We start from the raw sequence: 27492 nt of genomic DNA on the forward strand, positions 1-27492 counted from the left end.
ATTGATGCTGTGAGTGGGGTGTTGAGGATAAGAAAGGAGCTGGACTTTGAGAAACAACAGTTTTTCAACCTGACCTTGATTGCTGAAGACAGGGGAGTACCCAGCCTCAGCAGTCAGACATTTGTGGAGGTGGAGGTGCGTAACACAGCCACACGCGAATGTATACACACACGAATTCAATTCAATTCAATTCAATTCAGTTCAGCTTCAGGGACCCTTTAGGTTACATTGACAGAGTAAATAATCAATATACCAAAACAATTACTGGCCATGAAAGACTTACTCATGTTGTCAGTGGATGTGAATTTCTGATATCCGTAATATAATTAAAGGCAATACTGGTATAATAGTCTTATGCTTTTCTGTTCTAATCTTCATACTGTATGATATCTTAACAGAATTTGTCAGTCAAAAATGAAATAAATCATTGCATTTCTTCAGGTGGTGGATGTCAATGAGAATTTGTATGCACCCTACTTCTCTGACTTCACTGTGAGAGGCTCAGTGAAGGAGAACTCTCGTGCAGGCACAAGCGTCCTGACAGTCAGCGCTAAGGATGACGACAAGGGACGAGATGGCGTCTTGAGGTACTCTGTCAGAGGAGGCAGCGGACTGGGCACTTTTACCATTGACGAAGACACAGGTGTGACACAAAATCAATTTTGAAGCCTATTTATGTAAATTGAAAATCCAATAACTTACAGTGCCATGCTTTGAATATCAACATCTCTGTTTATTGCTAATCATTGCATATTATATGAAATGTATTTCTATTCATGTTTAGATGTTGCTTGACTCAGTTTTGTTTTAAACATGCCTCTGTCCTATTGTGGTTTTGCAATCCACCAGTCAAGTGTATGTAGAGTATGTAGAGTGTATGTATGTATTAGAGGGAGAGAGGTGAGGAGAGTGTGAGGTACAGTCAGAGTCAGTGTGTTGGTGGGGTCTCACGTGGGAGCTGTGTACTGGGAGATCATTACTGTAATGAGGGCAGCATGGCAGCTACACTGGTGGGGCCTCAGGCCCCACAGTACAACCAATTCAGTGCTGTGTGGATAACATTGATGAAGGCATTCCTTCACAGCACCCTCATCCTTTCCAAGTATTGTGGAATGACTGTGACTTATTTAAGGAGGCTTGACCCAAAAAAAAGCAATGTAGTTGTCTCCAACTGTCCTACAGTGTCAAACCGCAGCTGAAAACATGTTGATCCAAACAAGCCGTGACTCACTCACCCAGGGATAAAATGAATCAAATACTCAGTATGAAAATAGGACAGTTCATATTAGTTCATATTGGCTCATGTACAGATATGCTATGCTGAAGCATTGTCATTAATATACCGTGTATGTAACTTAGCTGTGACAAAATCACAGCAGAACTGACACTGAACATAATAAGAAATCTCATAAGTAATCTCATAAAGCTTGTATTGTTGTAAGCAAATGCACATAACATGCAGGCCACCTCAACAAAGTTAAGTTTCATTAATTTTAAAGTGTTCATGCAATATGATAACATCAACAGCTGGATAAGATCTTGACATTTGCTATATTTCCATCAGAGAAAAATGAATGTGGGCTCAGAGATATTAACTTGAGTCTGAGACCTCCCATTGACAGCCCTGCAAATACCAAGCAAGCAAAGTCTGCATATTTGAAATTTCCATGGGAACGAAAGTTGGTGTGAGAATTCCTACTTTCCCATCAAGGCTTGTTGCAGTCTCTGTCTCTATCCATGGTGCTGAAGCTTTTAAACCTAATATATCTCTCTATGTGTCACTCTCCATGGTGCTGAAACAACTCAAGCTCCGAAATCAGTCTCTAATTCATTCATTGTCTTCTCATTGCATGATAGGGTGCTCTATAGTAGCACTTCACAATTACCATCTATCATAAGTTACCACTGACAGGTCTTGTGTTGCATACAAGCAAGCAGAGGTGAGAACTGTGAGAATTCCTTAGGCACTACATAGTGCATAAAAGTAGTCTCTAGAATGTCACTGTTCTGCCAGCTAACAGTCTCTACTGAAATTTACCCCACTAAAATACATTACAGCAATGTAATGCAAACTAGTTATGACTTATTTAGTACTAGTTAAAATATAACACTATAGCAGCTCTTGTATTCATATTTCTCCCACTCATCAGTCCCTAATTAAATTACCACATCTCTAATCCAGTTTCACTAATTTTTCTTAATTAGTTACAAGAAAAGTACTTTTTAAAGACTATTTGCTGTTCTACTCTTCATACTCTTTCATGTCACAAGTTGCTGCTTAAAATGAATGAATAGCTTTTCCAGTAATCTCTGTTTTTATTGTATTTGACACCATCTTCATTGTCATTTTAACCAGTAAAACCTAATTTCTTATAGTCAATATTGCTAGAATTTGACAAAATTAATTTTGTTAAATAAAATCTATAAAAAGATAAATAAAATCATTAATAAAACCTTAAATTCTACCAATCCCTACCTAGAAAGAGCAGAATAGTAACAAGACTTACAGTCGGAACTGGTGATAATGTTATTATTAACCAATGCATTATAACTAATAGGTGGATAATAGAGACTTTCTAGTGACTAGTCATTAAAAGCTTCACTCAAAATCTACAGCCCTGTAGAATCAACTAAAACACTGCAAATTTTTATTAGTAAGCACTTAAAAGTTACTAGCACAAATGAAACCAAACTCAGTAGAATTTATCGTAAGATAAGAAAAGTGAAAAATTAGTATTTAAACCTAAATTTGTCACAAGTATTAATATAATTACCACAATAATCCATAGTACAGCACTTAGTAAAATCAATTGTCACTAGTAATTTGCAGTGTAGTGATCAGTGGCAATAGCAGTACTGGTTGATTTTAGCCACTAGAGTTTATTTTAGTACTTATTTCAGGGAACAAATGACAGTGTTCCTCATCTGGGCTCTTCTCTTCAACTCGTCACACTGGTCTCTACTGTACATGACTTGCACTGGAGGCCTGTATTGACCTTCAACCAGGCTAATTAGTATTGACTGTAGTTGAGAGAAGTGAGAAAGTAATAAATAGACAGATAGAGAGATTCTTTCTTGCCCTCGTTCTCTCTGTCTCTCTCTTCATATATACATAACTATATATGCATATTTACAAATGTACAGTATACTATATATACTGTACTCACACAAAACAGTGTATCAGTACATAGACAGACAGGTTCCTACATTCTTCTGTAATAGTGTTTGGTGCTGTTATTCGTTTTAGTATGAAAAACTCAGTAAGGAGCATCACAGCCACTGAGAAGGTTTATTGAGTGCAGATTTTCCAGGGGAAATCAGAGTGCTTGTTAGAGCAGAAAGTGAAGGGAGAGGGGAGTGGAAGTGAAGCGAAGAGAGGAAGGAAGAGGATGTGGGAGTCTGGAGTACATAAAAAGTGTCAGAAGAAAATACTGCTTTCTTCCTCCCAGGCCTTTTTTTAATTTTTTTGTTTTTATTTTTTACCCTAATTTCTGAAGCAAGACTCTGACCACTGCCCTTTTGGTAACAGATGAAAAGATACAGAAAGTACATGCCAAGTTTTCCCTCGTAAAGTTTTTCATTTTATCTCATAGTGTAGAAGTCAGCTGTTGTCAAGCATGGACTGAGTAGAACTGCTTTGTCGTCTTACCATGCATTTAGCTGCCATGTTGAGTGGCTCATCTCTGACTGCTTGTCAATCTGTTGCTCTTAGTGCCAAAGCTAAGTGTGTGAAGAGAGAGAGAGACAGACAGTGAGAAAGAGTGAAAGGGACAGCGAGAATGAGAGAAAGTGTAAGAAATCCATTTTGTTTAGCCTGTCTTAACATTTCCCCTGAGTAGTTTGCAAATTGGCTCTATGATACATCACATGTGGCCCATGACACCTTCATTGTCTGTCATATCTGCAGTTTATGAATCTTTTCTCACATTTGATATTTAGATGTTTAAGATGGCTCACTCCCTATGTGGGTGGAAAGCACAGGCTATCTATCTGAAAAGAAGTAGGATCTTCTCTGGCTTAAACCCTTAGCACTCCTGCACTTTGAACAAAAATTGGTATTCTTGTCATTGGTTAGAGGGAAAGCAAGCCCTGCAATTTCTCATTGGGTAGCTGTCAGAAGCCACTGCTCCTCTATTAGTGTTTGCAAGCTCCTGGATTTGTCACAGTCAGGATAAAGCATTCTATAAGTTACAAGCAAACAGACTTTTAGTGTAATCTATTCAACGTTTGTTAAAAATTAACAGGCTATAATTTTTATGTCCCCTTTTCTGCCACAGACAGAGTAGTAGTGTCTCACGGCACAGAGAAACACACAGTATTTTCTCATCAATCACAGGATTGATTATTTGATATGGTGGCATTAATTAGATAGTGGAACCACAAAATCTGTTTCTCAAGAATGGGGAAGTTGAATAGACATGACAGATGGATGTAAACTCAAGCGTACTGAGAACTTCTAGATTGGAAAATATGTCATGACCCTTCAATTTTTTGTTCACTCTTTGAAGTGTGTTATTTATGGTGAGAATGGATGCTGTCAAGTCAGATTTATATTGAATTGACTGAATAGTGCCTGTCGGTCTTTAAGTTCAAAGAGCTTTTGAAACAGCCTGCTCTGTTTTCCTCGTCTCTCTCTGTGTCGAGCTATCTGACAGAGATGAGATGTGGTTTGAAAAGGACATGGTCAAGGACGACAGAGCAAGGATGTGTTTCGGCAAACACTTTTACTATGCATTGTGCGTGCCCTGGGCAGCTGCTTAGTCATAATCAGACATACGCACACATAAACACTTTCTGGTGATAAGGTAACACCTTGGCCATGCAGCTAAGGAGGCTACACAAAAAGGCCACAAAGTAACCCTTTATAGTCACTGAATTGTATGCTTATATGACTGTCACCTGTGCAGTTTGTGGCTTAGTGGAAGGCTAAGTAAGGGAAAAACAGACAACTACTGTATGACAGAAGTACATTTTCTGAAACCATAAGCAAATTAACATATTTAAGAAAGGATCAACTTTTATCTTTTTAATAATCTATCCAGAAAAGCTTTTTGATGTGGTACTTCTGGTCAGGTTCTCTGTTTTTTCCGTCTTTCTAAACAACATATTCAAGGTTGGGCAGGGAATCAAGCAAGAGTGGCACTGAGCATATTTATCTCAGAGGTGTGGAGTCTGGGCTGAACTGTCTTAGCTCATTCTGCCTCCGTTTAGTCATGGACATAGACCATCACCTTGGTTTAGTTTGGTCAAATTAAAGGATTTAAAATAAGGATACCCTTTGATTTTGTTTTCTCTCAAATTTTCTTCTCAAAGTCATTGCTGTCTTGATGCTTGAACTTGTAAAATACCTAGACACTGATGCTTACTAAACAGTCTAACAAAAGAATGTGGTTAAGGTCCAAATAAAAGCAAATGTAAAATTTATGTTCAGTAGTATGAATATGGCAAGAGAATACACTCCTCTGCAAGGACTTTAAGGACACCCACCCAACACCAAATACTACAGCTAATGATAATAATACTAATTCTAGTTCTCATGGTAACACTAACACTGTTTTTAAGTCTTTATATAGTCAAAAACTGCATGCAAAAGATCATAAACTCATGCCTCAACAACAATCTTTAATTATAAAGATTGTGATAGCAATGTTTAGGTAAGTGGTGAAAAAGTGGCATATAGCCACAGTAAACATACACTTGCTCATATGTGCACTCTCATCTTGTGGAGGCTAATTGTTTGTGTACTGAAGCATAGATGCATGCACAGACTCTGCAAGCATTGACAAACAAATACAGCTTAGCTCTCACTGAGTTACTTTCACTTAGTTGAAGTTATAGACTCCTATGTTCCTGGGAATGGTGGGCCATAAGTGCTGTGATTTAACAGGACAAGTGGAGATTTGATGAAAGCTTGTGTGCACTGAGCAGAAATGCATCAACTGCTCACTTTACCCATATAAGTAGTCAAGTCTATTTATTCCTAGCTGACTGGTGTTATTTTATGTTTATAGAAATGATCCAATTAAATATGTGTGTTGTTTATGATCCTGACATTAAAACTGTGTGACACTCACAACCTTGCACCATTGTATTTCAGTACTCTTGGCAATGTGTAGACTTGGAACAAATGAACTCTAAAACTTTAAGTGTGAACTCACGCACGAGTTTGTCATTTTTGAGCATTTACACGGACAGTCTTGCTGACTGATTTGCAAAAAAAAAGACCCATGTGTCACCCATTGTGAGTGTTCGCTTTGTCCCTCAAGAGGTCACCAAAGCTGTCAGCTACTCGTCTTCCTTAAGGCCACTAAACACACGCCAGTCAGTGTGCGTGTGTGCTGGGGTGTCTGCGCTTTGCTCTGTATGAGACTTTATTGGTGCAGGGCAGTTCAGGGTATGCTTGGCACTGAGCGAATAGCAGCGGGAGCAGTTTGGTCAGCTGTGATTAGCTGTAGAGAAGCTGAAGCATTGAAGGTGACTACAGCGGCGCCACTAATGCCTGTGAATGTCACTGAACCCAGGACACAAAGTTTACTCTAAATTTGTGTCTTTGCCTCAGGAAACTTAGTAGTTAACGACTACTGTGAGATCTTGTAGGGATGTATTCTAATGATGACACCCACACTTACCCTACACACACACATTCACACACAAACACACCCACACCTAATAGATATGTATTCTCAAGCTCAAGTAACAACTGCATTAATCTTTCTCTCTGCTTCAATAGGGGTGATTTACACTGCTGGGATCCTGGACTGTGAGACCAAAGACTCCTACTGGCTTACAGTCTATGCCACAGACAGAGGGGTTACACCTCTGTCAGCTTCTATTGAAGTCTTCATTCAGGTATCCACACACTGCCGATATTCACATTATACTATGCATGCCAAAGAGGCCTTATACATAGGATTTTGATTTTGAACTAACTTATTGCTACAATGTACGACATCTACTGTATAGTGCAAGACAAGGTGATGTACCTTTCTTTGGTATTGTTTCTTTTGGCAAAATTACAGGCAGGGAATTTGTCCAAAATGAGTCAGCAATGAGCCCAGAACTTAATATATATAAAAAAACAACTAGTTGTAGCTAGATAGAAAAAAGCCAGAATCTATTGAATTACTAACTGGCCTTTGCACACCAAGTCATACTGAATGCTGTGTATAGTCGCCTCTCAGCCACAGCACTCCACAAAGGAGTATAGCTTTATAAAGCCTCCTTTCAAGTCTTTGGGGGATATGGAGTATTCCTTGCCTCATGTCATTAATTTCCACCGCATTCAACCACATATTCCTAGGAAAGGATTCAGTTTTATGTCCTCTTGGTCACATGGTTTTTACTGTTATGTTATGCATTTTTTAATGCATTCACTGTATATCATTGTGGAGTGTTACATCCAAAGTAACAATACAGAGCTAGTGTGTCACTCTCTCTAAAACGCCATTGGTGCTCAGTGCGGTGGATAACTATAGCAATGCTCTGTCTGTAAGCAAGAGATACGCACTGGAGGGAATTCTCTGGTTCAGCTTCTATTTTATTTGGCACTAAGTAATCCACTGTATAAACACTCAGATAAGCACATCATTGCTACAACACTGTTCACCCTTTGGGGAAGGGTTCAACAGTGTATAAAAAAAAAAACCAAACAGCTCTTTTCTGGCTTCAGGATATTCAGGTGTGGCGGCGTGATCAGGCGCTTTATTCCCATCCTCTTCATCACAGACAAAAATAGGGAGATTAATCAGGCACAGGTGCTCCTCATTCAGCGGCTGAACCGTCTTGGCTCTCTGTGCCTCCCAGCAAACACTCAATCAACGCTCTGTTTGCCATAAATATTCCAGATCTATACTGTAGAAGGGAAATTAATTTGCAATGCATTTAAAGTGTGACATCTGTGACATTTTCTGGTAAATAAATTTCCATTTTGTGATTGATAACAGATCAAATCAGACCCAGTCCATTCAGCAGTTGTTGATTAACAAATATACTAAAATCTGCATCTAGATTTTCCCCAGCACAATACTTCCAGTCATGTTTAATCAACACTACTGCCAGTTCAAATTCAACTCTGATACTAAAAACTATAAAAATCAATAGAGCCCCCCCCTCTATCTTTCTCTCTGTCTTCCCTCCTCTATCTCTCTCAGGTAGAGGATGTCAATGACAATGCTCCCCTCACCTCGGATCCTATCTACCACCCAGTCGTCATGGAGAACTCTCCAAAGGATGTTTCAGTCATTCGTATCCAAGCACAGGACCCTGACCTCACTGCTACGCCTAGTCGTCTCAGTTATCGTATCACTGCTGGCAACCCACAAAATTTCTTCTCTATCAACCCAAAAACAGGTGAGACTCACAAACAGACACATGATTTTAAATAATTAAATTATCTGGGTAACATAATTGGCATTATAATGTGGTAGACTCTTACATATGATAATGGCATAATCGGTAATATATCCTTTTGAACATCAAGTAATGACACCGTTCTTTTGCGTACACGTTTACATGTCTCTGAAATGACTGAAATTTTCTTTCCTCATGCATCGCCTACTCCACGTTCATTCAGTAAAAGGCTTTAGTACCCACACAACAAATTAAAGAGACTTTTGTGCCCACACAGTCAAAACATCTAGGACACTGATGAGCCTCCCAGACAATCTTCGCTGCACTCAGAACTGAATATTGCTTCGAGTCTTCTTTAGGGGTGTAAGCTCTTTGCAATGTATTTGAGGAAATGTAGTTTAATGTAGCTTTATTAAGCCAGTGTGTGGGTGTCTATCTTTTAATCATGAGGGAGTTTACATTAGTGGAAGCAAATTTATTTTCCATTACTTTTGTTCCCTGAAGTGGGGGCGAAAATAGTGTATTATTATGCATTTAAAGTAGCATGAAAAAAACATGCCTTCCCCAGTTAAAGTTAAGTTAAACAAAAAAGTCTAAAAGACAAACCAAAGTTGAAGTTGGCAAAAGGTTTCAGGAGTATTAGCTTGGATTTGGAATGTTTTTATTCAGAAAATACTGCAAACCACCATAGGGGTTCACCACAAGACCCCTCTACTAAGCATGAGATCAAGACAGGGTCTTAAAGAGTTTGAGCTTGTGAAATGATGTTCAGTTTGTAAATTGCCTTTTGTAAGCCTGTGGAAAACTAATGAGAAATCAAAGCCTGTGAATGTGTAAAATAGCATTTGTGCAAACAAATAAATTTAAAGCTGGAGTTCGGGACTTTTGAATAAATGTCTGTAACATTCAAGCCCTTGCCAAACAAGTTCACACAATGCTGATTAAGCCTATCACTGCCAGATAAATCTCTCTGCATTTCACAGTATGTAGATTTTTGTATCTAGTGTATGGTATGACATTCTGGCGCACTGGAAGTGATAAGTTTTACATCAACCAGCAATGATTGGTTTCCCCTCAGATTTTCGGGGGAAATTACATCAGGTAAGACATCCTAATGGGTGCTCGGCCCCTGGGTATCTTTGTTTTCATTTTACACACAGTTTCCCACTTTTAAGAAGTATTCTCAATAAGTTTTCTTTTTTCAGATTTTTTTTTTGTGCAGCCTAAGCTCACTGTTGAGATCATTTGTGCATACGTTTTATTCATACATTCTCAAAATGTTTCCAGAAGAACAAATCTTGTCTATGCATTTGTGAATTTTATGTGTTTGCAAAATCATCTTTTAAACATTTACAAACACAAATTTCTCAAACAGATTTTTTTAACAGGCTCAGAAAAGGTGATTTACAACTACAGCAGTCTGTGAATATTGTCTCACAACATTATGTCTGAACATCATGTTATGAAAGACAGTGTCCCCGTCAGAGCCTTGTCAAGTCTTGATCCCATGCTTTTCACAGTATTGGATGTACTTACAAACGATTTAATTCTGTAATTCTGATTTATTGACAAAATCTCCATGCTTAAGAATTAGAAGAATTATAATTATATCTGTACAACATCCAAACATTATTTAAGCAAATAGGTTAAATGTGTTTTGGTTTGGGCTGCCAAGTTTGAAGCTTAGGGACGTCCCCATGCATTCTCAGTACAAGCTTTGCTTGAAGCTCCCATTAAAGAATTATTGAAGAGGTGAAATGTTTTATTCAAATCCTGAGGAAAAAAAGTGATTGTGAAGTCTTGCTGCCTCTGCCCTAGATTAAGTTATTATGTTTCAGTAAACAACAAAAGGCAAATATGCACATTTCAGCTGTTACAGGGATCTGTATTCTGATTCAAAGAAGTGTCAATGTAATGATCAAAAACTGATGGCTTGCAGTCATCAAACGTGTAGTAGAAGTTATTCCCCTTATGGTGTGCTGATACATGTTCACTCTGTTTATAGATTAAAGGGTGTATTACCATTTCCCTTCCTCTATTCCCAACCCCTATTGTGCGTTACAGCATCATGGATATAATATTGACAATATATAGGGAAGCGGACTGGGCTGAACAAGAGTGTAAAGGCTAATATTGATTCCATAGAGACATAGTGGTCCTCACACACTCATTAATATGTAAATTGTATCCACCACTCTCACAATCTCACACTCTTGAACCTTTAGAATCCTTGAGAGTAAAATATGATGCCGGTCATATATCTCATAGGTGTAATAATGAGTTAGTGTGCATGTGTTGATGCATCTGTCAGATGTGAACGTCATTAATACAGTTGCAAAATCTTATCGAGCTGATTTGTTATTCTGCAGATTAGAAGTACTGTTCATATATCTAGCAGCTGTGTGTAAATTATTTATGTGTGTGTGTGTGTGAGAGAGAGAGAGGGAGAGAGAGAGAGAGAGAGAGAGAGAGAGAGAGAGAGAGAGAGAGATAGTTTGTGTGTCAATTTAATCAATTAATTGGATCAAGCAGTGCTGCAGAGAGGACAGCTCTGTTGCAATTAGTCAATGAAGATGAAGCCATATCATAAAGTATGAAACTCACATGTGTGTGTATCCACATGTTCATACATCTCTGTGTAACAGCTGTATAAAAATAATTTGCCTCTGTGTTTATGAGAGTGCATTTGCATGTGTGTTGCGTGTCTGTGTTGTGCGTGTGTCCTAGGGGAGAGTTTTTAGCCATCTGAGCCCTGCTGTCTGTCTCTGTTAAAGATCCACAGTATGTTGTTATCTGTTACTCATTAATACTAAAGCAGAGAACTCATATTGGTGATCTTGTTCATACTGTGATAAATGAACTTTTACTGCAATACTGAGCAACTGGTTTTTAATTTTCCAGCAATTTTTCCTTCTCAGAGGCCACATTTCTTATTGAAGTGAAGCTTATTGAAGCGCAATAAATGAACTAAAATGTTTTTTTTTCATTGTGGATCTACTATATTACACAGTTTTAGTAGGTCACAATTGCAAGGTGTGAATTTGCATACATCATTATCATAATTTTCACAATAATGTGACTGACAGGAGTCTATTAGTTTGGTAATGAGACATGCATGAGTGAAGGACGCATTCAGTATGAATCATCCCTCACTGTTTACCCAGTCAAAAACTTTCCATGTACCATAGTGATTTCATCGGATAGATGAATAAACAAAACCGAGTTGACTGATTTGCTTTCATGAAGCGGCTTCCAGCCACAATATACTATGACCCGAACCACTAAAAAGCCTTCAAGTTTTCCAATTGTTTTTCAAAACTAAGTTTGGGGTGGTTCAAATTAATACATTTTTCAAATTCACACTGAAAGTGTCAATTTGACGGGTTTGAGATACTGCAACAATTCTCAAAATGTATTGAAGCAGAACTTTGAATGAGTGCAAAGTGTGTAAATGTGCTGTGACAGCTTACAGTGCTGTATGTTTGTTTTTTGAGTGTGTGAGTGAAGCCTAATTCCTTTGGGGATGAAAAGAGAACAGATGACACAGGGCGTTAGATGTAGTGCTTCTTGTAAAAGCATGCATGTTTGCAGAGTGCTGTCATAGAGTCATGGTGTTGGCTGTGTGACCTTTTTTTTTTACAAGCCTCTATTGGATTGTATTGGTTTTGTTGTGCCGGGATATTAACAAATCAATTGTGCATGTTTGAGTCATCATTCATAATCAACATTAACAAAAAGCCTGAATTTGATTTTGAAATCTTAACTTTGTATTTTTAATGTTGCTCCTGTTCGAAAATGCATGAGAGCTATTCCCCTTACGTGGTGAAGAACTAGGCTATGAATTGAGTTACTGACAGCACTTTATAGGGAGGAGAAGTCTAAAGATTTGAACAGACCACTGGACCATCACATAAATTTTGTGTGTGTGTGTCAAGGTGTGGGTGGGGGTTTCTAAATTATTTTCCTCATGTCCACTTAAAATGGAGGATTGTCTAACTGCAGATGTGCTGTGAGCTGTAGATCATTGATTTTTATCAGTTGTTACTCATGCTGTGTTCTGGTGAACAAGCCCCACCTCCCCCTCTTGTCTCTCTCCTGCCGCTTGTGACCGCTGCTCTAGATTTACTCCTAATTTGCTTAATTGAAGTTAGCCTGCATAGCAAGTTCAAGGTGACACTGTGATATGTGTAAGTATGTGTGTGTGTGTGTGTGTGTGTGTGTGTGTGTGTGTGTTTGTGTGTGTGTGTGTGTGTGTGTGTGTGTGTGTATTTGTGTTTGTCTGTGCGTGCTTGGTTTCAGTTTATCCATTGAGTGTTGACTGTACAGATATTTTAAGCATCCAAAATAATCCTATTTCACCGCAACGCTTCATTACACGGAAACAGACACATTATCACCATTCAAGCACATTCAGTGTAATTGTGCTACACAAAAATCCACAGTCAAATATGTATGCATAATGTTTTTTTGTGCATGTACCCATGTGTGTTTGTTTTTATTGGAACATATAACTCTATGATCCTGTGTAGAATACTTTGAAACTGTGAATGAAAATAATAATGCTACAACAGACAGATGTGTTCTTTTTTTAAACAAAAACAAATTAATAGTAATTCAGTTCTTACATCAGTCCATTTGTATTTGTGTGTTAGGACAAAACATTCGGGCTGAGACAAATGTGCCCATTTCATTGTGTCTGGATGTTTTCATGAGATGATGATTATTAGGCAAGGGCTGTGACCTACAACTTCATTCCCTCAGGGAAACAAAAGTCGGCTTATAATATTGTAAAACTGTCATATAATGGGCTGAATCTGCCCGTGGATTAATGCCTGCAATGCAGCGGCATTGGAATGAGTTTTGAAGCGGGGGGGACATCAGCTTTGGATGACATAATAGGCTAGTGAACTTTTTCACGTCAACTTCCTTTCAGTCTCAGCCTAGCCTACTGTTTTTGTAGTACATCTAAAATATTTTAAGAAATGCATTCCCTCTTCTCATCAGGGTACATCCAGATCAAAGTGGTAGCAGCTTTGTGGTCCGCCAACAAGTGGCTAAAAAGGTTTGACTCAAAAGAAGCGTCTTGAACCCTGTTCATACAGATCCTTATGTTTTACACTCTGAGAACTGTTACACTGTAACCAATCAACCAACCAACCAGTTGATTTTTTTTTTTAAAAGGTTCAAAAGAGAATCAAAATTCATGTCCTATTAAAACAGAGTCTTTAAATCCAGTATGCCTCGAACATACAAATAGAAAGCACTGCAGCAGAGCGAGATTTATTCCCCTAGGCTTATTTTCCAGTACTGAGTGCACCTATCACTCCTCAAAGCAAAAGCTAATTAACACTTTGTTCATGTTCAGGTCATCAGGTCCAACATCTTAGAGTCGGCTTACCGTAATACCTGGCTTTAGATATTACCACTTTATTACCATAATACCTGAAATTGGGGGGACAAAAAGTCCTCCCTATCCTGGCACCAGTGCTGCAATGTTTCCCCCTTTTCCCCCCAGAATAATGCCTGAGGAGCTTTTGATTTGTTTAACACAAATGTTTTTACTGACCAAACTTAGCAATTATTGATTAACACGAACTTTGCGTCTGTGTTTGTGTTTATATGTGTCTGTGTAATTGCTCAATGACGGTGAAGTACTAAGCAAACGACAAAATAAGAAATTCTGAATTAAAAAAAAGAGGAAAATGTCAAGGGAAAATGGAGCTGTCTCTGTCTGTGATCTCCAGTGCAGCCTGCTAGCATTTGTCAAACTGTCTAACCGTCATCTGAATAATCTGGATCGATCAAAGCTATTATCAATAGCCTAATTCTTTTCCTACTGTCCTGCTGGCATGCTGGAAAACTGAGTGACCCACAGCTATATAGTGCCATATGAACATGTGCCAAATGCCATAATCTCTGCCAGGGCTGCAGGCTATAGCTTTTGGAACATGGAATATGTGTGCATGTGAGTATAGTGTACACATGCATGCATCCGCTCATTTTTAAAATGGAAGACTACCTGGAAATTATTTTGGCTTTAAAAATGTAGCAATATTTGAAAACTTGTGAAGAGAAATGATGAATATGTTATGAAAATTTTGGTCACACTCAATGATAAAGAGACACCAGCTGTAACGTCTTTGCTAACTATCTGCAAATCGGTATTTGTGTAATCTAAAGTTGCTCTTTTGCGGATTTTAGGGCTGATCACAACAACCGCGAGGAAACTGGACAGAGAACAACAGGCAGAGCACTTCTTAGAGGTACAGTAAAACCTTAACAGTATTCGTGGGTTTATAGTATTATTATTTATCTGGCCCTGCCACCTGCCACAGCCCACTATTAACAAAGACAGGGTGGAGGACAACGCTGGCAGGCCCTCAAGGCTCCATAAACTGTGATAAATGGCTGTAGTTTTGGGCCCCAGGTTTAGGATTTTCTAAATGTGATCATTCATCATCGGTTATCTTCTCTACTCAGGACGGGAACAGGGAAGAGAGGAGTTGGTCTGCCCAGCATTTGATAAGCGCAGGCACTGGGCATACAGATAGCTCTGTGATTACCATTTCTGGTGCTCCTGCTGCTCTGCATGCTGATGAACCTGATAATCAGAGATTCTTGACTTCAGAGACATGAGCAAACTTTATACGTCCCCCAGACTTTTCTTACAACTTATTAAATGCTGCTGTATCTACGAGCACTTTGCCCTTTTACAGAATAGAATGAAATAACCCACAGTTGACCCACAGCAATGCAGCTTGGTGTTTTGTTTCTGTATTGCCAATTGACTTGTCTAGACTCAGTAACTCTGTGAGCAGCTTTGTTCTGCTCCAGTACTTAATATGAACCCAGCTTGTGACAACACATGACAAAATGAAAATAGTAGAAGCAGAAAAAGTTGTAGAAGACAGCTTGTACCTAACAGTATCATACACTTCTAGAAGGAGTTTAAAATTGGGGGCAGAGAGGTTTCTGTTGTTACATCATCCTGTCCTGTCATGTCCTGCGATTTCAATAGGAATGCCACTCCATGCATGCCACCCACTGCTCCGCCTGCCAGTCTATGCTCCCTGTCTGTAATTAATAGTCTAGTGAGCAGGCAGGCTGGCAGCAATGGTGTTCACCCTGATCTGATCCAATTGATCAGTGATCAGACCTCTGCCTCTGCCTGCAGGGGATCAATAATACAAAGAGATTTCCCGTGAGCTCAGGTCCACGTGACCCCCGCTCACTACAGAAGCAGCTGCATAATGTATGGAATCACAAGTAAATATAAAAATATTGTAAAACACATTAAAGAGACAATGACATATGTTGTTGCCTGATATGTATCTGCCTGCATGTGTTTGTGTATACTTGTGTGTTTCTCTCAGGTAACAGTCATAGATGGCCCAGTGACCACCCGCCAGTCTACTGTGTGGGTCATAGTTCACATCGAGGATGAGAACGACAACCCGCCCACCTTCCCGGAGGTCACCTACCGCATCAGCTTGCCCGAACGAGACCGCAACAAACGGGGTGAACCGGTCTACCGTGTCTTTGCTTATGACCGTGACTTGGGAGCCAACGGCAACATCACCTACAGCATTATTGATGGTAATGAGGATGAAAAGTTCACAATTGACCCCAGGACTGCTATGGTGTCATCAAAGAAGATGGTGACGGCAGGCAACTATGATATCCTCACTGTGAGTTTCATATACCAAGTTTATTTATCTTAAGGGTTCTGCTTTTTATTTAAGGTGCTGTCTGGTCTAATTCTGGCTTGGTGAAGTTGTGTTTTTTAGCTAAAAACTAAAAAATATAAATCTAGTCTGAATTACAGATTTGGGGTTAGACCCCTGACCTCTTTCATGCATGGTGCTTCTCCCTCTCCTCCTCCTCACTGCTGTTCTTACAATTCCTGCTGTTGTTACAGCAAAATTCATAACCAGTTGGGGTTTTATTAGGTTATTGTCACAATGCCATTTTTCATCTGGCATGAGCCCATTTTTTAGCCTGTGTGTGCAGAGTGGCACATCTGACTTTGTGTGTTTTGATTCTCTGGCATAAAATGGTACTTGTGTTTCTGTTTGCGCAGACTCAATCATATTCCAAACACAAGCACAAAGCAATTTTTGTGACTTTATTTGTGTACCATATTCCTCATACTAACTATGTAATTATCTTGCTCCAGCTCCTTTGAAATTACTGCACTGCAGACACCAGATTTTTTCTTTATGCGTCTGATTCTCTGATTAGTTTGTCACAACCATGTGAGCTTGGAGTTTGTGCTTGCGCTTGTGTGCAGTTTGAGTGGAAGTAAACTCATAGTTTAATTGTGGAAGGAGCATGCTACAGTGAAATGGAAAAACACATCAATCTTCTCCCCCTTAATCGTGTTTTTTTTTTTTATATTCATGGTAATACCGTTCTCTCAGCAAATAATCACTCAAATAATGTATTTGGCTCACAGGTTCTGGTCTTCAGTGAGCAACACTTAAAACTCCATATTTTACAGTTGCCTCTCATATAGGTTTCTCCACCAATTAATTTGATTCATTTTGGTTAATGATATTCCTATTTGGTGTATGTAAGGAAGCGCAAGTTATTTGAGCCAGCAGGGACAACCATCCCATTAGAAAGTAATTGCTGAGATCAATTTAGAGGTCAGCAAAAATATTGTTTATGATGGGATGTTGTTGCTGCGGTGTACGGACGTGCATACATTTATACTTTCTCAGTGTTTGCTTTCCCTGAAATCAAGGGATACTAACATCAGATTTAGTATAATAATAAATCCAACTAAAATCTACTTCTTTTACCTGTTCACTCTTTTACAGTCTGGTTCATCTTTATTCCAGTATTTTAGTTAAATTCTCAAACATTAGATTTGTTGGCTCCTGGATGTGTCAGTTGAATGTCCTGAGGTTTCTCAGTATTCTTCCTTCTCTTAGATAAAAGCAGAGGACAGCGGTGATCCCCCATTATGGTCTACTGTCAAACTCCATGTGGAGTGGATTCGCAAACCTGTCCCATCGCTGCTGCCTCTAATGTTGACACAGAAGTTCTACAATTTCTCAATATCTGAGACAGCTGCTATAGCTCAGCCTGTGGGAGTTGTTGCTGTGAGCCAGTCGAGCACACCTGTTTGGTTCAATATCATCGGTAAGAAAACTCACATATAATACAAAACTAACAAGACACAGAATTATGTTTGTTTAGAGAATTTTCTTGTGCAGTCAGGTTAATTCAAATGTATTTAATTTTGGTTTTTTAATAATTATGTGGTAAAGTGTGGCTATACCAGCAAAACTAAATGTTCAATTGTACTGCAAACTGGCATATACTCTCTCTCTCTCTCTCTCTCTCTCTCTCTCTCTCTCTCTCTCTATATATATATATATATATATATATATATATATATATATATATATATATATATATATATATATATACCAGTTTAGTAAATCAATTAGTGTCATAAAACATAAAAAATGGCACATCTACTGGGGAAATGATCTCCACATTCTGCTATTGAGAGTTCCTGTTTGTTTTTTTGGATTGGACCTGCCCTGGATCACTATAAGTAATGCATTTCACACTGTACACACCATGCAATTTTGCAAAATTTAGATTGCAGGGTTTCTCACAATCCTCTAGAAGATCTTTGCTGTAGCTTGGATTTAATTTCAATTGATTTCTGTTCAAAATTAGCATGTTAGAACCAAAAGGCCAATGACACATTAATTAAGATTAATTGTACACAGGCAAAAATGAAGTGTCCATAAAAAAAAATTAAAAATTGCATTTTTTATGGTTCAGTTGGCCAAAAACAAGCTGGCAAACAAAGGACAGTAAAATAATAGCTTCCACTGCTACTCTGGCTCTGGTTAAAAACACTTTATCTTCTCAGGCACATACTGGCTCAAAACCTGTTTGTTTAAAACTTGGGAGCTCTATCTTGCCCCTTGATTCAAGGTTTTAGAAAAAATAATCAGCAAATAGTTCATTATGGATTGCTACTCAACAGTTCCAAAAAAAGAGACCCTTATTTAGATGCTAATATGAAAAATTGTTATAAGTTGATAAGTTACACTTGTCAAAGATTTAGAAAATGCACATGTGATTGTTTTTTCCAGTTCCATTCTTAGCGCCCTATTTTCCTGAAATAGGGTGCAGGTGCAGATTCAAGTCTTTCTTCTTAGCGCATGGTGCATGTGGGTGTGACCAATAAATTTTCGCAATTATCCTGACCATCAGCACTGGTGCACTCTGGACTCAGGCACAACATGGAGGAGAGAGTGAATACATTATTAGTTGGAGGAATACAGAATCATCAGGTGGAGTCGTGGTGAGCTTCAGTGTTGATCAATCACATGAGCTCCTCTCATCCCCTTTAAATGCAGCAACAGGTGAAATGGGAGAGAGATGCTGAGTGAGAGAGAGAAAAGAGTTCACCTCTGTGAAGCAGCTGAAGTTTTCCAAAATATACATTCTGGACACCCCAAATATTAATATACATGAATCCAAATATGCTGACAATGAATGAAAATGAAGCTGATGGGTTCTCTGCTGGAGCTGCTGGCAAACCAGTGCTGCTGCTCATTTTGTGCAAACAATTAATATGAGATAATTAATACATTTAAACTCTGTTCTCTCTGAACTCTGTGCAGTTCGGTGCTCAGTTCAGTACTCCTTGCTGGTTACTGTGCAAGTTCTATTACTGTTTTGTCAAAATATTTAAATGAATGAAGGTATCCACGCTGGGCCGGCTGTGCGTTAAGTAAGCAGGATTGTGTTTAAACCTCTTTTGAAATGTTTTCACGAACATATTGTATTTGTTCATGGCATATAGGATGTTGGTAGGACTACTCTGTTTAGGAAGGAATGCATGCAGCACAGGCCCTCTGGTTTTCAGAGGGTATTTTACACACTTACTACTGAGTGTGAACTGAACTGACTACTGCAAGTATTTTGAGACTTGACTGCAAGTGGCAAAACTGAAAACTCACTCAACATCCTGGTGACATTTTTGAACTCTTATTTAATAAAAATGTCCAGACAGATTTGATAGAGCTCAGGACGCATCCTGAGAACAACTGTGTTGCTTCAGACTATTTCATTGTTAAACTTGTAATCTGTTAGAAACAGCTTTCCAGTCTGATCTTTAGAGAATGCAGAACATTAATTACCATAGATCCTGACTGATCCTGTTGCAGTGTCTGAAGATTTAAATAATTAATGAAGTTACCTCTGTTGTGCCATCCGTGCATAAAATGATGCCCAGCCTCTCTCACAAATCAGAGATTGTCATTGAAATACACGTATCATTCCTGCTGCTGTGTAATGACTACAGCTGTTTAATAAACATCTAAAGCATCAAGATCTGACATTCTACAAGTTGTTGTGTGAAACTCACTCATCCAACCCAACTGAAAGGGGAAAAACCTAACATAGATGAAAGATGTTCTGTGATTTTGGAGACACCTGTGTGCATGCGCCTCTGCCAACTGAAGCCACAAAAATTGTCCTGTGTCTGTGTCTACAATGAGAGGTGGTCTGAGCAGGTTTTATCACAGATGCAATTTTGTGCCAAAACAAGCACCAAAATTGCAGTGTCGCCTCATCTGTATAAACACAGCCTCAGCTGTGCCTTTCCTCCCACTTTGGCGTAAGCACACTTGTTTGGCACCAGGAAATTACCAAACAGGCAGAAACACAAAAAATAGACCCGCGCCTGGGGAAAATTGCATAAAGACTGTGTTTGGCACAGCACCTTGTGCTTGCATGAAAATACGGCCCTTAATGTTAATATCAGTGCAGAAATTGTGCAGGAAGTGCACATTTCCATTGTGATGATTAGGCCATCTTTTCTCTCAAACTTCAGCTTGACTCAGATACCATCCATAAATGAATCTGAATGAAAAGAATTTCCCACACTGTGCTGAAGTATTCCGATTAAAAATCCACTTACATTTCTTAAGAGCACAGATAAATGTAAAAACGTCAAGAGGTCTTTTTTGCAGAGTGCTGTGTGGAGATGTTGCATACCTTTGATCAGAAGAATATCCTTTGCTACCTAAATATTAATAATCTCTTTCTCTTCTCTTTCTCACCGCTAAGGAGGACGGCTCGCCAGAGAAATGTTCTACATTCCGCAGAATGCGTGTGGAAGAAACTGCTCACTTGACACAGGTCTGGTCAAAACTAACTTTGCCACAACTCTGCCTCAAATGCCTCAGGTCTTGAGAAATTCAGAAAAATTCTGAAAATGCAGCATGAGTGATCTGAGTTTGAAAAAGGATTCACACACAACTCCAGCACTGGTTTGTTACCTCTGCTCCAGTAGGACAAGTTTATATCATTAGTTCAGTTACTATGATGCTACTTTGGAAAGTAAATGTGGGGAGGTGGTGACACAGTCGGCATATGGTTGTACTGTCATAAGATAGTGATACAACTTTAACAAACCCAGCGTATGTTTTGTTACAGGAGAGAAGTATTACAGCACCATTCTCTGTGTCACTGAGGTTACAGCAATATTCTCCCTCAGATTAATGTCACTAGATGTCTTGATTTTTTGGATCAATGTTCATGTGTATCATATTGTTTATACGTGCTCTGGTAGAATATTTAAGATAAACAATACATGGACCCACTCAAAAATTGCTTTACAGCACCACTAGTAATCAAAAAACTACTGTCAGTTATCTGTTAATAAGATAAAAACTGGGTCACTAATTTAAAAAATGTCAAGTGTGATACATAAATTATTGTATGTTTAACCTATTACTAATGAAATGATTTATGTACATACGCAAACTAAGTCACAGTTCATTGACTACTCCTACACATATACTGTATTTATCTGTTCAGATTTTGCATCTCCGATGCTACAGAAAATGCTAAAACTAACTGTGAAACATGATCAGACCCCCAGAGGCACCTCTAACAGACAGGAAAGGAACAGGATACTTCTTTTTATTTGGAGACTGCAGACTGGGATTTCTGTTTTCTTAATTCTGTGAAATTGTTCCCTCTTAGTGTAATATTGACCAACCTCTCCTCCAGAAAAAAACAAAACAAAAAAAAGGCGAATCCCTGTGGTTTGCTCAGACTCAACACGCATCAGTGGTTCTGTGAAAAATGCCCAATCAGTATTCATATGCTGAGAAGAGCTCAAGCTCCCAGATATGTCGGGAGAGAAGCTGGAATGAGACGAAGGATAGTGCTGAATACCTAACACATATCAATCCTCTCCCTCACTCTAATCAAACATTAAGCCTTTAAACTGTGCACTCACCGCCTGTGGAAAAGACCCCGCTGCAGGTTTTTGATCTCTGAGATGGGTTGTGTTTTGGACTGATAAGACAGATGTTTGTGTGGCTGTTAACAACTCTCAAGCTGGCAAGTGGGTTTGGTGCTACATTGCATTGCATTTCACTTCATTTTATTTCACAGACCCTCCAGCTCCAGGCGCAGGCACCTGGCCAAAACAATTACACAGTAATAACTTAGAGCACCTGAGTTTAGCACGCAAAGTGAATCCTTAATGACTGAAACACTGTGTGTGTGTGTCTGTGTGTGTGTGTGTGTGTATGATTCCAGGGAGCTTTGACATGCAGTTTGACCTTCAAGTGGGGGTGGGGACTCTAGTTGTAGCCAAGCCGTTGGATGCAGAGGTGCAGTCTGTGTACAACATGACTATACAGGTGACAGATGGGACCAACTTCGCCACCGCACAGGTACACACACTTTTGATTTGTTATGCACTGGCACCGTTTCATGCACACTTCAGATCCACATCAAATTAAATTATTGTTACCTCTTCCTAGGGGAGCTGTTTACACTCAGCTTTGCTCTTTCCTTTGCTTGCACTCCCTTTTTTTGGAAATTATCTCTGGCTGACTATGAAATGTGCTTTTTGTCGCTTTGTCTTTGACATTTCCTTTGCTTCTTCTCTCTTGGCTGGCCTACTAAGTCCTATGAGTGAAATCCTTGATATTAGTGGATTAATGAGATTAGCCTGTGCAAATAAAGGTCAAGTGTTTGTAATGTTCATTGGTACCTCCACCTTGCAAATGAAAAAACTAAGAGCGGAACACTACCCGAGAACTGCATTAGGTATTATCAGTTTCCAAAGCTAACTCCAGGGCTCTTATCTCTGTGGATAATATACTGAGCACAATTCTACTCTCTATGTTCTGTGCTGACCTTTCAAACTCTCCTTCTGTCTCTTTGTCACTCAGGTGTTCATCCGGGTACAAGACAGCAATGACAACCCTCCAGTCTTCTCACAGCCTGCCTATGATGTCAGTGTCTCTGAGGACGTACCAGTGGACATGGAGCTGCTGCGGGTCAGGGCATCGGACATGGACGAGCGTGCCCGTTTGAGCTTCTCCATCTATGGCAGTGTAGACCCGGCCAGTATGAGACTGTTCAGGGTCAATCCTGGTACGGGGGTTGTCTACACTGCAGACAGGCTGGACTATGAGGCCAGAACACAGCACATCCTCACTATTATGGTGAGAAGGGAGACATGGAAGAAATATGTGTTTGTGTACTTGGTTGGCTCTTACTGTGAGCCTGTGTGTGTGTGTGTGTGTGTGTGTGTGTGTGTGTGTGTGTGTGTGTGTGTCCCTGTGTTCCCTTCCAAATGATCCTCCTCTTGGCAACTACGCCTGCCTTACTTAATTTTAGCTGATTTCTTTCATTTATCGCCTCCTACAACACTATCCATATTAATCTCTCATGTCGCCTGATGCTGCTCCAGGTCAAGGATCAGGAGTTTCCATTTAATCGTGACCTGGCTCGTATCCTGGTGGCAGTGGAGGACTCCAATGATAACATCCCCTACTTCACAAGCACCGTATATGATGCTGTGGCCTACGAGTCTTCTCCCATAGGCACTTCTGTAGTGCAAGTGACTGCCCTTGACAAAGACAATGGGATTAATGGGCAACTCACCTATACTATGGAAGCAGGTGTGGTGCTATCTGACAGTATCTTGTTTTTATGCCTGTCTTTTCTCTCTTTTCTTTCACCTCTGTGAGTGGTATTTAATGCTTTGTCACAGGAGAACAAATTGGAATTGAAAATTGAGTTTTTTGTATTAACCGGTAAATGATGTTTTTAACCTTTTCGTTACTTTCAGGTAACACCGGCGGTGTGTTTGGCATAGATAATGCCACTGGCCTTATCTCCATTGCCAGGGACCTGGACCTCACCTCTGTGGGCTTTTACACCCTCACTGTGCGTGTCACTGACAGTGGATTTCCTCCATTAATGGCCACGGCTTCAGTTCGCATCTCCTTGATACTCTCTGACTTCTCCAAACCCAAATTCTCTCAGAAGGAGTATCAGGCTGAGGTAAAGGGATAGATGGGTTCGCTGGGGTGGGTCGTTGCATGGATAAGAGGGCTGGGAAGGGAGAGATTGATGTAATAAAGGAAGGTTGGGAAAATGGTAGTGAGGGGTAGATGGTAAATGTGTAGACAGCCATACAGCAGGTAAATTTCATCAAAGAAACTGTGCACATAAAATAGAAAATTGGTTAAAATCGCTGATGTCTGTGTGTGTATACAGATAATGGAGAACAGCACCATTGGAACATACGTGACCACCGTTAGCGCTCTCAGTCGCTCAGCGCTTACTTATGGTATCACCAGGGGCAACGAGGACTACTGCTTCTTTATTAACCATCATACTGGTGTAATCAGCACACGCAGACTGCTTGACTTTGAGGTTTGTTGATACCTGCGTTTTAATCCGTGAACACTCAGTGTTGTCATGATTCTTTTAGGAGTTACTAATATATGCACATAGAGGTTTAAAAAAGCACTTTTACACATTGTATTTCTTTGTTTTGGCAGCAAACAACATCCTACTTTCTGGTGGTGCATGCCTTGAGCATGGCTGGAGTGGAGGCCAGCACCACTGTCATCGTCCAGGTGGGGGACGTCAATGATAGCCCACCAGTCTTTCAACAGATCAGGTATTAGTGGCGGTTGACCTACTGAGGAGTATAGATTTGGCACTGACATGCTCCTATGCTGCTGAGCCGTGATGACTCCTGACAGCATGTAATTTTCTGGGGTGAGTAAGTGTAGCTTTCCTCTTTTATAGCAGTGTCCTCTTTTTACCTTAACAGGTACGTCGGTGCAATCAGTGAGGCTGCTCCAGTCAACAGTGTGGTTCTGGGAGAAGATGGTAACCCTCTAGTCATCCAGGCGACCGATAGTGACCGCAATCACAACGCCCTGCTAGTGTTCCAGATCATAGACGAGACCGCTCGCATGTTTTTCAGTGTGGACTCAGGGACTGGATCGATTCGGTGGGTGACAAGTGGAAAACAAATCAATTGCATCATTATTGAGGATGTCAATTCACCTGCTTAGAAACTGATTTATCTCATAATTTCTGGGGCAAATAATTATTGAATGTTTCTTATATTTTAGAACGATTGCCAGCCTGGACTATGAGACCTTCTCTGAGTTCCTCTTCAAGGTTCATGTTAGAGACAGTGGTCAGCCTCCTAGGAGTGCTGAGAGCCCAGCAGAGGTCTTTATAAAGGTAAGTAAATGACATATGAGTCAGCTTTCACTGCCTCACAAACCATTGTTGACTCACTTTGATTCCTATGTTGGATTTTCACTCTGTCTTAGGTGATCAACATCAATGACTCACCTCCAAGGTTCTCTCAGGACATGTACGAGGCAGTCCTCCTCCTGCCAACCTACATGGGAGTCGAGGTCCTGAGGGTCGAAGCTTTTGACCCCGATATGATCTCTGACGTCAGCCTTAACCCTGACAAGTCCACCACCCCCCTGCTAGTCTACTCTCTGGTGGACAGCAACCTGGAGCACTTCTCTGTGGGGCGCTACACTGGGGTTGTGACTGTCATTAATCAGAACCTCAGTAAAGACCGCTACCGCTTCAATGTGAAGGTAAGTTAATTGGCTGTTAATTAGTTGTTTTGTTATTTTTGCCAGGACAGAGAAAGCCATGCATGCTAAGTCTTTTTAAATACATTCTCTGCATTAACTGATTATGAGTCAGCTGTCAAATATATACAAATGACACCTCATTCTGCGCTGAGGATCGTTCTGTTTTTCTTTGTTTTAAGGTATGGGATGGACGTTTCTCCAGCATGACGTTGGTCACAGTGCTTGTCCGAGAAGCTATAGACAGTGGCTTTCTCTTCACCTTCCCGGTTTACTCCGCCTCCATCCCGGAGAATATACCCAATGTGACTGTAGTGACTGTTGTCAACACAGTCGGCCACCTCCTTAATGAGCCACTGAAGTACACTCTGCTGAACCCTGGTGGACGCTTCACAATTCGGCCGACCTGCGGAGTGGTGCTCACCACCGGTGTGCCTTTTGACCGAGAGGAGAAAGAGAATTATGAGCTGGTAGTGGAGGTCAGCAGAGAAGATGAGATACTGAGGGTGGCCAGAGTCACCGTACAAGTGCAGGTGAGTGTGGAAATCTGCATGTAAGAGTGTGTGTGCAGGAATACTATTTTTTTTGTACTATATCTTATTCCCAAGTTGCATGGACACCTTAATGAGTCTTACTTTTTGTTCAGTCTTTCAGTGTAGTTTTGTATCACACATAATGCTTTCTTTATGAAACAGCTTATTAACTCATTTAAACCCTTCTACAGTTGCAGCATTGTTCAGAACTTAATGATTAATTCTTGCCAAGTCCCAAAGTTCTCCACATCCTTAATATGCCACGCAGAAGTTTTTGTTTGATGTTCTGTTTTTCGTTTGATGCTTGATTTTATGTAAGGTGCACCTCTAATAAACATGATGCACTGGTTTTGAATTTTTCAGTATCTACGATGTGCAGTGGATTCAATGAAATGACTGAACATGCAGATAGAGAATTGTATGCTGTAAGCTACGCTTTTATTTTGTGGGAAAATAAAAGTGAAGATTTTAGTGAGAGTCTACACTTTACAGTTAATGTATATTTGTCATGTAGTGTGGTTATGTAGTGTGACTGATTGTTGCCAACACCAACAGTGATTACTGATCCTATTACCAAATGTTAAGGACTGAGTCTTTAAACCTTCAGTTGCCACCAGTCTTTTTCTTTAAATTCTTTACAATGACCCAGTTTGATTTTCCAAAAATAACTGTCCTTTCTCTAGGTGGAGGATGTGAACGACAATGCCCCAGAGTTTGTGAACCTCCCCTACTACGCTGCAGTGCAGGTGGAAGCAGAACCAGGATCATCTATTTTCAGGGTTTCATCCACTGACCAAGACAATGGTCTGAATGGAGAGGTGACTTACAGCCTGAAAGAGCAACACAGGAACTTTCAGGTGGGAGCTATATCTTTCTTGCTCTTAAGTGAAGTTAGGAGTTCTTTATTTTTTTGCTCCTCATGTTCCAAAATTGTGTTTATATATGCCATGTAGGTTAATCCTGTAACAGGAGAGCTGACCCTAAAGAGGTCCTTCGAGGCAGACTTATCTAACGCAGAGTACAAGGTGGTCATCGTGGCCACTGACAGTGGCTTCCCCCCTCTGTCCAGCGAGGTGGAGCTGCCTGTTACTGTCGTAAATAAAGCCATGCCAGTGTTTGACAAACCCTTCTATGGTGTCACTGTCAGAGAGGATGTGGCCATCTCCACCTCTGTCCTGTGTATCAATGCCACCAGTCCTGAAGGCCAGAATGTCATCTTTACCATCACGGATGGAGACCTTTCCCTCCAGTTTGACATTGGCTTCGACACAGGAATCATCAATGTGATTTACCCGTTAGACTATGAGACCATGCAGTACTACCGGTTAACAGTGAAAGCCACAGATACACTGACAGGGGCCAAGTCTGAGGTCGACGTGGACATTGTCGTGCTGGACATGAACGACAACCCGCCATTGTTTCAGAACACGTCATACTCCGCTGTGCTTGCTGAGAACTCCATGATTGGAACGACCGTGTTACAGGTGTGTGTGTATGGCTTTATTTACTGAGTTGGTCCAGTGTGTACACATACTGAATGATTGTTTGGACTTAAGGCCCACTCCAGCAGTATTATGGATGAATATTAAATGCCAAATTATTTATTTATAAGTAGATAGTGTGATATTTCCCTAGAAATTTCCCAGTGGAAGTTCTTGACCTTTAGCGAACAATAGACCAGTGCT

At 40.0% G+C, this 27492-nt stretch overlaps 1 protein-coding gene across 1 annotated transcript in view; it reads left to right on the forward strand.

Annotated features, from left to right (window-relative positions):
- The window catches only part of LOC121909713 (protocadherin Fat 3), a 63577-nt gene that overhangs the window by 4470 nt on the left and 31615 nt on the right, over positions 1-27492 (forward strand). The window contains exons 3-22 of the mRNA XM_042430330.1: positions 1-135; positions 442-643; positions 6731-6849; positions 8151-8349; positions 14551-14612; positions 15723-16037; positions 17286-17496; positions 20455-20526; positions 21940-22076; positions 22581-22856; positions 23105-23315; positions 23486-23700; positions 23917-24075; positions 24204-24325; positions 24482-24664; positions 24789-24903; positions 24996-25277; positions 25457-25807; positions 26491-26664; positions 26761-27291. Of these exons, the coding sequence (XP_042286264.1) occupies positions 1-135; positions 442-643; positions 6731-6849; positions 8151-8349; positions 14551-14612; positions 15723-16037; positions 17286-17496; positions 20455-20526; positions 21940-22076; positions 22581-22856; positions 23105-23315; positions 23486-23700; positions 23917-24075; positions 24204-24325; positions 24482-24664; positions 24789-24903; positions 24996-25277; positions 25457-25807; positions 26491-26664; positions 26761-27291 (4071 nt within the window). The remainder of the gene's footprint in view (positions 136-441; positions 644-6730; positions 6850-8150; positions 8350-14550; positions 14613-15722; positions 16038-17285; positions 17497-20454; positions 20527-21939; positions 22077-22580; positions 22857-23104; positions 23316-23485; positions 23701-23916; positions 24076-24203; positions 24326-24481; positions 24665-24788; positions 24904-24995; positions 25278-25456; positions 25808-26490; positions 26665-26760; positions 27292-27492) is intronic.

The sequence above is a fragment of the Thunnus maccoyii genome, chromosome 13 (assembly GCF_910596095.1).
Source record: "Thunnus maccoyii chromosome 13, fThuMac1.1, whole genome shotgun sequence".
NCBI classification, from domain to species: Eukaryota; Metazoa; Chordata; class Actinopteri; order Scombriformes; family Scombridae; genus Thunnus; species Thunnus maccoyii.